The following is a 14,528-nucleotide window of genomic DNA, read 5'->3' on the forward strand; positions in this document are numbered from 1 at the left end:
TCTGTGCGGGAGGGAGGCACGGTTGTGGTTTTGTGTTGTTACATGCTTTCTCCGTGGATTCTTTTACCAAGAAATACATGCCCATGGCTTCATGCAACAACACCCACGTTTCTGGAGGATACTGAAACAGGAGGAAATTGAAATAGAATTAATTAATTTTGTATTTATTTGCAAAACTAGAAATCTTTCCTCACCTGACTTTGCCAGAGGAGTTCAGGTCAAAAAGTTACTACTGCTGCTGGGTTTTCTGCTTTTCCAGGTAGTTGAGTAGTTCTCACTCTCACTATAATCGTAGTTCTTAGAGAGACTAGGTTTGTGAATTACATTTTCTATCAGTAAGTGCCAGATCTAAATAACTCGAATATGCTAGTACTGAAAAATATGCTAGTACTGAAAAACCCAACACTGTTCTAGCCCCCCCCCCCCCCCCCCCCAGCTAATACTGGAAAGAAAACGTCTTTTGCAGTTTATAGTTAAAGTTATACTGTGTAAGTTGCTCAACTAGTGGTCAGTAGCGTTATAGCAAACCGCGGTCGCGTCTGCTTTTTTCGGCCGTTTTTCGCCGCGGACCGGGCCTTCAGACCACCGCGTCCGGCTCGCCCGCCTCGCCACGCATCCGTGGAGGTGTCTCGTGTCCCTCTGCGGACCGGCGTTGGGGAGTTACAGGCTAGACGTCTAGACCAGCGTAAACAAAGCTGAAACAAAGCTTTTGAAGCAAGCTATTTCCTGAACAGACGTGATTGGCCGGTAGTGTATCATGTGTATATGATCTGCAATGTGATTGGCCAACGTATACACAACGTATACGGATGATGCAGATGACGTCATTTTGCCGCGAAATCCCGCCCCTGTCACGGCTAAGTAGAAAACATAAAGAAAAGGCTTTTGGGGCTGAAATTAACCGAGTGGGGGTTCTAAAACTTTAGCGATTTAATAGTTAGGACAATTTTAAGATATGTTTTATAAAAAAAGTTACATAGTATAACTTTAATTATACACATAATGCATCAGCACAAACTGACTGCTAATATGATCAGAGTTCATCTGTGAATCGGAATCCCCCATGCCTGTTTAATATTTGCCTTGTAAATGTGAGTGGAGTGCTCATAAGAAGATCAAGATCATCATATTAATATAATGACAAACTTTGTTTTCACACTGATTATTACACTAATAATGCATATATAGTCTGTAGAGTAAATACAACATGTACAAATCATTGGCATCACACATAACGAACTGTAAACAAAAATCATAAATAGAAGCTGACTCTGTTTATGCAACCTGGACTGGAGACTAGGGATGGTCCGATCAGGTTTTTTGGAACCGATCACCGAGCACCGATCAGAAAAGTTTGATCACCCGATACCGATCAAGTTATTATTTATATATTATTTATATTTTCTAAATGTTAATGTTTTAACTTTAATTAATTAATTCACTAATGAATTCATTAATATATTTGCCTTATAGTTATTTACCAGCATTACTATGTATTTATTATTATAGCAGTAACTAATTATTCCTTCAGCACTGTGGAAATCAATACCCCAAAATGGCCTCAAGTGGGCATACTGAACGGCTGGTTGATCGGATGCACCGATCGGATCGGATCGGTGAATTTACCTTTTGATCTAAACCACCGATTATGGCCGATCACGCTTTGATCGGCCCGATCCGATCCATTGCCGATTGATCGGTAACATCTCTACTGGAGACGGCTCAATAATACAGTTCTGCGAGACGTGAAACCATACATGTAGTGCTTTAAGAGAGCCTCACGTGTAGATTCCACACGTTACAAATAAGTGGCCGGCACTATGACATCTAGGGACCTTAAGTAGAATCCTCACGTCATCATTGTATGTCACTTTAAGCCTGCTCATCATGCTACCTTTCTTGTATGTGCACCACAAGAAAGCTGTACACATGAGAGTGCAAAATGCTCTAAAAAGTGCACAGTTGACAGGACGTGAACATTTACTGAACTTGCGAAGCAGCATATATTGGCCTGGGAATAACGTTTTCAGCACTGTCTAGATGGAGATTGTCAGTGAAAATGTGACCACGCTACTTGGATGTCCTGCCTTACAGAAAGATGACTGTCACTCTTAAGTGAAAGGCTGGGAGGGCCAATTTCTTGTCCTCATGGCTTCTCACCATTACAATACAACTTTTTTTTGCGGTGTAAATTGTCATTGATCATTGCCATAATTTGAGCACACTTTCAATAGCTGCTGTAACCATCCACTGTATTATACATTATGAGATGTCTTATGCCTTGTTGCAGCCCAAGCATTTCTAGAATTGCATGTATAGTTTCAGAACTAGTGTATCTGAGCGTCCAGGCGGCACAACGGTTGATATGGAGATATGAGCAGGGCCAAAGTGTGACGTGTGACGGACGGACGGAGAGACAGACAGACAGCCGGTGGAGGTTTTGGTAGTAAATGCGACCTACGGTCGCAATTATATTGTTTTGCCAATTATTTGGTGGCCCACTTGCAATATCCGCATGGCCCAAGCATGCGGATATTGCAAGTGGCGTTGTGTGCTTGTAGATCGGCTGTTTTCACTAGTTTAAATCATTTTAAAAATTATGAATTCAAAACGAACGGTTTTGGACATACAAAATTTTCACCCAACAACGACGATGTCTGAACTGTCGCTGGAGTAGCGGGAACGCCACCGTCGCCCCCCTGCAATGCTGTGGCCCTCGGCTTGGTACCCTAGACATAATTCGGCCCTTGGGGAAAACTAATTGGGGAACCCTGTTCTAGTCTCTAGAATTAATTTCCAGTTGAAGAGCTGTAGGAATGAGCTAGAACCAGCCTGAAACCAGTACGTTCCTCTCCAGTTTCATTCCCCGTTCAATCCAGCAGAATTAAACTGATCCAATTCAGGTTCCCTGACTGACATTTCTGCTTATTATATTTTTTGGCCCCTCGCTCTGACTGTTGCTCGTTGATAGCTCCCAGGTGCAGTGTGTGTGTGTGTCTGAAGATTCTCTGACCTGAATCATGAATTTTATATTACATTTGCATTTCAGGCATTTTACAGACGCTGGTAGTGTCGCAATACAATGAGCATGAATTCTGACTTCAGCAATTGAGTCCATGCATTAAAGATGCACTCCTTACTAGGGATGGTCCGATCAGGTTTTTTGGAACCGAGCACCGATCACAAAAGTTTGATCACCCGATACCGATCAATCACCGATCCGATCAAGTTATTATTTATATATTATTTATATTTTCTAAATGTTAATGTTTTAACTTTAATTAATTAATTCACTCATGAATTCATTTATTTATTTGCCTTATAGTTATTTACCAGCATTACTATGTATTTATTATCATAGCACTAACTAATTATTCCTTCAACACTGTGGAAATCAATAGCCCAAAATGGCCTCAAGTGGGCATACTGAACGGCTGGTTGATCGGATGCACCGATCGGATCGGATCAGTGAATTTACCTTTTGATCGAAACCACCGATTATCGCCGATCACGCTTTAATCGGCCCGATCCGATCCATTGCCGATGGATCGGTAACATCTCTACTCCTTACGGCATGTAATGTTGTAAATCCAGGAGTTGACGCTTGAATTGAGCGCTATCTAAACATTTATAGTGGCTGCATGGAATGTTTGGAGGATCATTCTGCCATGTTGGAATAGAGATAGTAGGAGCAGTTTGTGATTGTTGTGGCATCTTCCTTCCTTCCTGACTAAACAATGACAAAGCGCTTAATTTCTATGTAATGAGGGGTGATATTTAAAATTTCAGGTCAGGAGGTAGAAATGATCACAAACTTCCCTTTTGCTGTGTGCCATCTAATTGTAGTTTAATCACCCTCCAAAGTTCCCCGGGGAGGCCTCTAGTAGCTAGGTGTACATGACCCTAATTATTATGGAGACCTGCTGCTGACATAAAATTATATGATGCCACAATCTCATCACAACAATCTCCATGTTGGTGCCACTTCATCCAACATGGAGGCACGTGCCTCGCACCCGTTCTGTGACGGGGCCCTGATTAAACCAGATTAGTTGTGACATACAAATGCTTTGCAAGGCTAGCATTTTTAACCTCACAGTGCCATGTTTAGTCTTTAATGAGGATTGAGGAAAGTGTTCATATGCGTCGGGGTCCTGTGTGTTTATGCTTTACCTTTCCCAGATCTACAAGTAAGCACTAGCTTTGATCTGGTCAACCATGTTGTTTGTTCTCAATTTACCATATTGTTGCCATCAGGAAGAATCCTCTTATCCCCATATTTCAAGTTTGTATGTTTTTTGAGCGGTGGTCACACCGTCTCCATAGCGTGGCCGTGTGTGTAGGTATGTATGTTTGTTTGTTTGTTTGTTTGTTTGTATGTATGTATGTATGTATGTATGTGGGTGGGTGGGTCTGTATGTAGCCTCAAGCCTGTGGTGTAGTACCTTTTCAGACCACACATGTTAAGGGAGGGGCGCTGTTGTTCAGGCCAGGCCAGAACAGGCAAGGCACACTCACACACACGCACGCACACACACACACACACACACACACACACACACACGCGCGCGCACAGACTCCACCGCTCAGTTCACACGGGTGTGTTTTTTTTATTTTTTTTGCGTAAATGAATGCCCCACTTCATCATACAAGAGCGTCGGACAAAAGTAGTGAAAATAGCTGATCTACAAGCTCACAACCTGCAACGTGTTGTGAACTTGTAGATCGGCTATTTTCACTATTTTAAAATGGCTTTAAAATAATGATAAAGTAATGGTTTTGAACGGACATACATGTTTTCCACCTGACTGGCGACGATATCCGTATCTGTGTTGTGCATATTGTGTAGATTGTAGAACATGTAGTACACAACGTGTTTACATAATAGTTTTTTATGCCTTCTGTTTTGTACTCTACTGGCCTTAACCCTGTGCCTCAGACATGTATATAACTACTGTACCAGTGTGCACCAGTCCAGCCAGGGCAGGGGCTCTGTACCCGCCGCCAAGCCCTCCAAGAAGACCACCACTCCCGGCGGAGCGCAGTTCGTAGGCCTAGAACTCTACAAGAGACTCAAAGAGTTCCTCAAGAACTATTTAACCAGCCTGCTCAAGGTCAGTCCTTAATACACAGTACACGACGTGCACACTAACATAACCGAGCAAACAAGCCTGCTTACGGTCGGTCCATTGGACGTACTAGGGGTGTAACGATATAGTAACTGCATCTAAAAAACGATTTAGTTTTCAACGATGTACTATAACGATATGCAAACGGCTAAATATCGTATCGCTTGGCTTTGTATCTTATCGTATCGTTTTGCTATGCAAATAATCAATTGCCTTCCTTTTATCTGTCCTTCCTGCCTTCCACTCTGTGCCACTTCCCTCGCTCCCTTCCTCCTCTCTTTCTCTCTCCTTCCTTGTATCCTTGCCTTCCAGGACGGAGAGGACCTGATGGATGAGTGTGTGTTGAAGTTCTACACACAACAGTGGGAGGACTACCGTTTCTCCAGTAAAGTGCTCAATGGGATCTGTGCCTACCTCAACCGCCATTGGGTCCGGCGGGAGTGTGACGAGGGACGCAAGGGCATCTACGAGATCTACTCGGTAAGCACACACCCACGGGACGGCCTGTGTACAGCTGGAGATGGTGAGAGCTTGCAATTGGAAGTTCACCGCTTTTAATCTCCGACCCGGGAAAGTTGAGATTAAACTTGATTTTACAAAGACGTAGCGGTTTTGTTGGGGGTGAATGCTGGGATGCGAGTCAGAGTCCCAGTCTGGCAAAAAGGGTGAAATAATACCACCAACAACAACAGCCGTACAAGGGATTGACATGCATGTAAAAGTGTAAAGTGTCTAGAAGTGCAGCTTCAGCAGATGAAGAAAATAAACTCTACTTAACGCACAAGCAAAATGTCTTGGCTAACAAGCTTTGGGTTGTGGGGCTAGCTAGAGGAAGTGACAAGAGAAACCCTCTCATTGCCCCATCTACCATCAATGTTCCCTGGAGCAAGGCACACAACGCCTAATCCAAATCCCCAGAGTGCTTAATGTTTAGCGTACTCTGTTTACCCATTTAGCAGACGCTTTTAATCCAAAGTGACTTACAATAAGCAGATAATACATCACTATAATAAACAAGATAACATGTCAGAACATCAACAACAATATAACAAATGCATATGAATATCAATCTAAAAGAAAACGGTATAATCAGTAAAGATTATACTTTGTCTTACTGATTGAGTATAAAGGATTCTGTTGTTGACAGAGAGCTTGTATGCTCAGTATATTTTTACTAGTCTCCCAATGTCCTCCATTCACTTCGTCAGTTTAACAGATGCTTGTGGGCAGTGCGGGCTGACTCTGCCAACTGCTGTTGTTTAGATGAGATGAAGCTTTTATCCATCCATAAAGAGGAAATTGGGAGTAGCAGTATAACTGATGTAGACAGACCACCACTTGGAAACAAAATGGAAATGGCACAGGAGGACATGTTCATTTTGGATCATTAATTTGTGGTCGTACAGTATGTGGTACGTTGATCTTCTATTAATCCTCTCGTTCTCCTCTTCTGTCATCCCAAACCCCATCTCCCCTCTCCCATAACCCTCCTCTTCATCTTTCACCTCCTCCTCCTCCTCCTCTCCCAGCTGGCGTTGGTGACATGGAGGGAGTGTTTATTCAGACCCCTCAACAAGCAGGTGGGTGGAACTGGATCTGGCAGATGCACTGTGATACCATCTAGCTAGCTGATCTGAGAGAAGATAATTAACCACTGAAACCCTATATACTTTGTTGTACAATAAATAGCGGATCTACAAGATCACAATGCTTCTCATTTGTGGGCTTGTAGTTCGGCTGTTGAGGTGGAATTTTCATCAGTTTTTGACCACCTGATATGACATGCCCCGGCCCGAATAGGGATGCAAGGGGGTTCATCTTGTTAACTCATCTACTGCCATTTAAATATGCCGTCTTTGGGATTTCTCCGCCAGAAGTATCCATAGACTTCCATGTAATTTATAGTGCACAGATCATGCACGCCCATGCACAGATCATGCACCATGTTTGTGCACAGCTTTCAAACAAAACAATCCGATTGGAAATCCGTTCAGGCATTCTTGAGATAATAGCCATTATGTTTTACATGTTTTGTAAGCAAAGATGGCTGCCCTGTATGAAAACCCCCTTTTTTTTTTTTCAAACTCGTTAAACTAGTCATAAGCAGTAGATGAGTTAAACATATGCTCTCTTTCTGTTTATGTATGTCTCTTTCTGTCTGTCTCTCTCAGGTAACAAATGCAGTGCTGAAGCTGATAGAGAGGGAGAGGAACGGAGAGACCATTAACACTAGACTCATCAGTGGCGTGGTTCAGTCTTATGGTGCGTAACCTCCCCATGACCCCTGTTGCTCTAAAGCTGTTGTGCTAACCCATTTAGGCCTAGAAATGATTGAATGCTTTAACCAGTGCAAAATAGCAGATATACAAGCTCACAGCGCGGCACCGAGTGCCGCGCTGCGAGCTTGTAGATCTGCTATTTTTGAAAAAAAAAATAGAAAATGTGTGCAAATCTTTGAATATTATGTATTTTCAAAGCGAACGTTTGTAACTCAAATTTTGCTTCTGGGTGGTCCCTGGAACGAAATATGTTGAGATGGGGGTCCGTGGCCAAATAAATATAATTTTGGGGGTCCTTCACATGAAAAGGTTTGAGAACCTCTGACATAGTAGTCTCTCAAGAACAGACTAACTGAGCTCCAGTTGAGTGAGAAGGACCTTTTCTTTGACGATGGCTGGCCAGATTGCTGACATAAATACATAGGGTTTTTCAAAAAATCTTAGAAGGATTCAAAAGACACTTATAGAATCGGGTCAAAATTCTAATTTTCACGATTTTTCAAAAATAGCAGATCTACAAGCTCGCAGCGCGGCACTCGGTGCCGCGCTGTGAGCTTGTATATCTGCTATTTTTCAATAGTTAAAGCATAAAATAATGATACACAAAATGTGTACCCATTCTAAATGGGTTAATTCATCATGATCATGTCATGTTACTGTATTTATGGACAGGCTTTCTACTTAAGTCAGATTTGATTAAAGACATGTTTATGACCAATAATCAGGTCATAATGTGCTTTTCAAATTATATAAATACAGATCACAAGAAAAGAGAAAGTATTAATTGATTAACCTGCTTGCTGCCAAGAATTAAAATCGACTAATGTCTTCAATTGCCAGAATTTTACCTTTTGATGTGCACAATGTGCAGAGGTCGTGCATGGATAATGCACGGATGATGCACCTCACGTGTGCGCGCCATTCACAGCTTTCAAACAAAACAAATCCTCTTGGAAAATCCGTTCAGGCATTCAAAAGATAGAGGCTATAGTGTAAGATAGAGCTGTTCTGGGAGTCAAACATGCATTTCGCGATCATGCCGAAACCGGAAGTAGGGAGAGTTTTTTTCAAAAACGGCCAACTCGGGAAACTCGTGTTTGGCACAGCCACATATATAGCAACTAACAAAAGTACCAGTTGAAACAAACACAATCAGGATGAGTGTTACTATAGAGAAAAGGTATACAGTAACTAGAAAAATGCAATTCTGGGAAATTGCAAGTGTGGTTGCCCTGACACGAGTCACAAGGAATCCGCTGGGAAATGTATTCCGTCTTACCATTTAGTCCCTTTTTTTTGGAATGCGCTTGGAAAAACACTTCCAATGTTTGTCTATGGAGCAATCTGATCACAGCATGTTGCAGTCAAAACAGACAATCTTCCTCACAGAGGATTGCGCACACTTACAGATTTTCTTCGCATTACTAAAAGAGTCGTGCGCATGCGACAGAATTCTGTCGCGTGTGCCCATACGACAGAATATTTGGCGATTTTCTCAAAGGTAAGGGAAAAAACAACAATTCTTGGGCTTTGAATGTGTTAAACACACACACACAGACAGACAGACAGACACACACACAGATTTGGCTAATTTATACTGTAGATAGATAGATGAAGTCAATGAAAGTGGAAAGCGTGTGTGATTCATTATGCTACTGACCTCTCTCTTTCTCACTCCAGTTGAGCTGGGTCTGAATGAAGAAGACGCCTTTGCCAAAGGCCCGACGCTGTCTGTGTACAAGGAGTATTTTGAGTGTCAGTTCCTTACCGACACGGAGCGCTTCTACACACGAGAGAGCACAGAGTTCCTACTACAGAACCCTGTCACAGAGTACATGAAGAAGGTTAGTTCCTACTACAGAACCCTGTCACAGAGTACATGAAGAAGGTTAGTTCCTACTACAGAACCCTGTCACAGAGTACATGAAGAAGGTTAGTTCCTACTACAGAACCCTGTCACAGAGTACATGAAGAAGGTTAGTTCCTACTACAGAACCCTGTCACAGAGTACATGAAGAAGGTTAGTTCCTACTACAGAACCCTGTCACAGAGTACATGAAGAAGGTTAGTTCCTACTACAGAACCCTGTCACAGAGTACATGAAGAAGGTTAGTTCCTACTACAGAACCCTGTCACAGAGTACATGAAGAAGGTTAGTTCCTACTACAGAACCCTGTCACAGAGTACATGAAGAAGGTTAGTTCCTACTACAGAACCCTGTCACAGAGTACATGAAGAAGGTTAGTTCCTACTACAGAACCCTGTCACAGAGTACATGAAGAAGGTTAGTTCCTACTACAGAACCCTGTCACAGAGTACATGAAGAAGGTTAGTTCCTACTACAGAACCCTGTCACAGAGTACATGAAGAAGGTACGCACGCCTAATATGAATATTACTATTAGTTCTAGTTCCTACTACAGAACCCTGTCACAGAGTACATGAAGAAGGTACGCACGCCTAATATGAATATTACTATTAGTTCTAGGCCTTCAACATTTTCAGGCCAAGGAAACCTTAGCAGAGAGAGATGAAGCAGGGACCCCTCTACATATTGTATAAATGTGTGATGGAGATTCTCATCGATTTCATAGATAGATTCATAGACTTGTTTGACACTTAACCACTTAAAATACTTTCACTCTGTACTTGGTCTGTTTTTTACCACTACACCAAACCTATTTGCCAAAAATAGCTGATCTACAAGAGAGCTGTAGATCTACTATTTTTTTCTGAAGTTCTCCTCAGAGTATAGGGATGCGAGGGTTCAATTGTTCATTTAAAATAATGATCCTATCACACAAGCATTTGGTGGCCCCCCTGTAGTAACTCTGAGGACCCCCTAGGGCAGTGTTGGGAAAGTTCACTTTCAAAACAAACTAGTTCAAGTTCAAGTTCAAAACTTCTAAAATGAACTAGTTCATTTCATAGTTTATAATTCTACATTTTGAACTAAAGTTCATGGTTCCTCAAAACGAACTAACTTAGTTCTTTTTCGTTCTTTTTTTTAACCATAATATTTTTATACTTTAGGCTATTCAAACGTTTTTTTTTTTCTTTTTTTTTTTTTTTTTTTTTACACAGCCCGCCATATATAGAACCACACACAGCAATTAGGCGAGTCAATCTATGAAAAAAATACCACCTAACCCCCAAAAAATTGTCACAAATGATTTGTCAATGGATTCTGGTAGTATTGGGCAAGCTAAATAACATACTAAAAGTCTACCAAAATCAACCTCCCAGAAAGCCGTCATTTTCAAGATGGCGTCCGAGATGGTGGCGGGGAGCTTAAAATGGCTATATCTCCTCCAAAAAAATTGTCACAAATGATTTTTCAGTGGGTTCTGGTAGTATTGGGCAAGCTAAATAACATACTAAAAGTCTACCAAAATCAACCTTCCGGAAAGGCTTCATTTTCAAGATGGCATAGCTGGCGTCCATGATGGCTGCCGGGAGCTCAAAATGCCTTTAAACTGGGATTTAATGTGTAAAAAATCATACCAATTGTGCACTTGGTTACAGCTTTTAGAATTTTGACTTGGTGTTAGGTATGGCCATAAGGTTTTCAAAAAACATCACAAACAAGTTGGGCTTGACCCATAGTGGTCTGTGTTGCAATTAATCCAATATTAAATAGGTCGTATATGGTTGAAACCCCAAATAATTGATGGAAGAGATTTTACAATGGATTCTGTTACTATTGGGAATGCTAAATAACATACTAAAAGCTAAGTAAAAACAAACTACTGGAAAGGCATCATTTTTAAGATGGCACATATTCCCTCCCAATTAATATAGATTTTAAGCTCCCATGGATGCCATCGTGAAAATGATGCCTTTCCAGTCATTTGTTTTTCCTAAGCTTTTAGGATGTTATTTAGCATACCCAATAGTAACAGAATCCATTGTAAAATCTCTTCCATCAATTAGGTTTCAACCATATACTGACCTATTTAATATTGGATTAATTGCAACAGACCACTATGGGTCAAGCCCAACTTGTTTGTGATGTTTTTTGAAAACCTTATGGCCATACCTAACACCATGCCAAAATTCAAAAATCTGTAACCAAGTGCACAATTGTTGTGATTTTGTACACATTAAATCCCAGTTTAAAGGCATTTTGAGCTCCCGGCAGCCATCATGGACGCCAGCTATGCCATCTTGAAAATGGAGGCTTTCCGGAAAGTTGATTTTGGTAGACTTTTAGTATGTTATTTAGCCTGCCCAATACTACCAGAACCCACTGAAAAATCATTTGTGACAATTTTTTTAGAGGAGATATAGCCATTTTAAGCTCCCCGCCGCCATCTCGGACGCCATCTTGAAAATGACGGCTTTCTGGGAGGTTGATTTTGGTAGACTTTTAGTATGTTATTTAGCTTGCCCAATACTACCAGAATCCATTGACAAATCATTTGTGACAATTTTTTTGGGGTTAGGTGGTATTTTTTCATAGATTGACTCGCCTAAATTATTTCATCCAACTTAACATTGAGGTGCCCACAATATTTAGGTGCCCAGTGCCCAGTTTTCCTCACCCTTATTGTGAAGGCAGACGTTTCTAACCGTCCACGTTGGTTAAAATAATCTACAAGCTAAGCTCACGTTGTCTCATGGATGCGATGCGTTGTGAGCTTGCAGATCAGCTATTTTGGCATGCAACACACGTCACACAACGAAGTGTAGTGACGCTTTACTTGGGTGGGAGACAACGTAACGAGGAGGAGACTCCGCTTCATGTAGAGAAGCACACAGCTGCAGACAGCACCGCTCAGGCAGGCGCTCACATATCAACGTCCCGTCCGCGAGGTCTGCGAGCCTGCAGCCGGGTGATATTGGAGCATGTGAATGCAAAGAAAGACGAGAGGACAGGCGACCGCGGACCGCCGCACGAGCGGGCTGAACGGGCCGTCGACCTCCGTTCACGGACGTCAGAATGAACGCGTTCGACGATAACGTTCATCAAGCGGAAACAAAGAGCATTCAGTTCACGTTCGCCCAAAATATGAACGTGTTCACGAACGATCGTTCATTGAACGCGTTTGGGTACAACACTGCCTTAGGGGTCCCGGGCTCCCTGTTGAAGACCCTTGTTCTAGCAGATTAGAACTGTTATGACCTCTTCCACTATTACTGTTAGTACTGACCCTAATGCTATTTATGTATGGGGGTGTGTGTATGCATGCTTATTTGTCTGTCTGTGTATGTGTATTTATTTTTCTGTTTGTGCGTCTGTTTTTTTGTGTGGCTCTGTATTGTGTGTGTGTGTAGGCTGAGGCTCGCCTGCTAGAGGAACAGCGTCGTGTTCAGGTATACCTCCACGAGTCCACTCAGGATGAACTGGCCAGGAAGTGTGAACAGGTGCTCATAGAGAAACATCTGGAGATCTTCCACACCGAGTTCCAGAACCTTCTGGACGCTGACAAGAATGAAGGTAGGCTCCTGCATTCATGCATCAATTTCAATCACTTTTATTTATAAAGAAGTCCCCCCATCATCAAGCCACTTGGCGACAGTGGCAGCACAATACTCTCCTGTAAAGAACACATGATTTTGCAAGGCAGATTTATTGTACTTGAACCGTTGCATCCAGTATCATTGGGCATAGAGTACGGTAAGGTAACGCTCGTGGCATCAATAATATATCATGTAAAGTATACCGTATATTATCAAGTAAGGTGAGAGTGAATCGCTACAGTGTAATCAAACTGATGCAGGTCAGACTTCCAATGGGAAACTGTGGTGGATCAAGATGTAGTGATGATGCTCAGACGCAATAATGACGGCTCCAATTAGACTGTGTTTTCATTTCGTGATTTTTTTTTAGTGTGAGCTTGTAAATCTGCCAGCCTATTTTTGGCACCAAATGAAGCATGTCATGATGTGTATGTTGTTCCTCTCTTGTCAGACCTGGGCAGGATGTACAACCTGGTGTCGCGCATTACGGACGGCCTGGGAGAGCTGAAGAAGCTTCTGGAGACTCACATCCACAACCAGGGCCTGGCTGCCATTGAGAAGTGTGGAGAAGCTGCTCTCAACGTATGGACACCACTGAGAAAACAACAAAAACTATGTTAAAACTAATTTACAAGTCATCACACGATGGTGTCGCTCAACAACGATGACACAACTTGTCGTAAAAGAAATTGAAATTGCTTTTTTTTCTTTTTTTTTAGCATGTAGTGAAGATGAAAAACTGTATTTGTATAGGAATGACTTAAAGGACAACTTTAGTTTTTTACAACAAGGGTTCATATCATATTTTAGATTGTAATTAAATAATATAAAAGATGAGTGTTAAAATGATTTCATTTACTTTCTATTGTTTTAGAGATTCTTATTTCAGTGGTTGGGGGCATGCGTACAAGTGGCTAAATATGTCATTTTACACAGAATAAGCCCATTCCCAAGATACAACGCAACCTTTCATGGTTGGATGTGACTTATGGGGTCTAGAAGTGTAAATAGCAATAAAGAAACTGCTGGCTTATTGTGTCTAAAAAGACATATTTAGCCACTTGTACGCATGCCCCACATTTTAGCACGGTAAACGCTATAAAACAATTGAACGAAGCAAATGAAAACATTTTAACACTCACTTTTACTTTTCTCTAATTACAATCTAAAATATGAACCCTTGTTGTAAAAAAACAAAGTTGTCCTTTAAACAGCAAAAATGGAAAAGTAACTTAGTGTATAATGGTATCCGATGTTGTGACGGTGTCTCCCAGGACCCTAAGGTTTATGTCCAGACCACGTTGGACGTTCATAAGAAGTACAACGCTCTGGTCATGTCTGCCTTCAACAACGACGCTGGCTTTGTGGCTGCCCTGGACAAGGTCAGTGGCACACTGTATTCCTCTTTTTGTCAGCTTTTTGTAATCAAGTTATTAGTTTACTGCCGTGTCATTTATAAATATGTGCTATTTATATACTTCACCAAAATGTAAATGCGTGGCTTTGTTCCTTTATGAAATGATATGTTTTTGACTGCTGGCTAAACATGTAAAGCTATTTCAAGATGTTTGGGTTTGGATAATATATGATGGGTATTTGTTTGCCATACTTTTGTACCATGTTCTATCAACATTTTATGATTGAGATGTATCAGTTAC

General features: G+C 41.6%; 1 protein-coding gene across 1 annotated transcript in view; it reads left to right on the forward strand.

The window, feature by feature from the left end:
- The window catches only part of LOC308307108 (cullin-1-like), a 53,323-nt gene that overhangs the window by 16,338 nt on the left and 22,457 nt on the right, over window positions 1–14,528 (forward strand). The window contains exons 3-10 of the mRNA XM_080752252.1: window positions 4,940–5,114; window positions 5,442–5,609; window positions 6,659–6,709; window positions 7,301–7,391; window positions 9,089–9,252; window positions 12,685–12,847; window positions 13,322–13,452; window positions 14,145–14,252. Of these exons, the coding sequence (XP_080608378.1) occupies window positions 4,940–5,114; window positions 5,442–5,609; window positions 6,659–6,709; window positions 7,301–7,391; window positions 9,089–9,252; window positions 12,685–12,847; window positions 13,322–13,452; window positions 14,145–14,252 (1,051 nt within the window). The remainder of the gene's footprint in view (window positions 1–4,939; window positions 5,115–5,441; window positions 5,610–6,658; window positions 6,710–7,300; window positions 7,392–9,088; window positions 9,253–12,684; window positions 12,848–13,321; window positions 13,453–14,144; window positions 14,253–14,528) is intronic.

Source organism: Nannobrachium achirus (assembly GCF_963921795.1).
Source record: "Nannobrachium achirus genome assembly, chromosome: 21".
Taxonomy (NCBI): Eukaryota; Metazoa; Chordata; class Actinopteri; order Myctophiformes; family Myctophidae; genus Nannobrachium; species Nannobrachium achirus.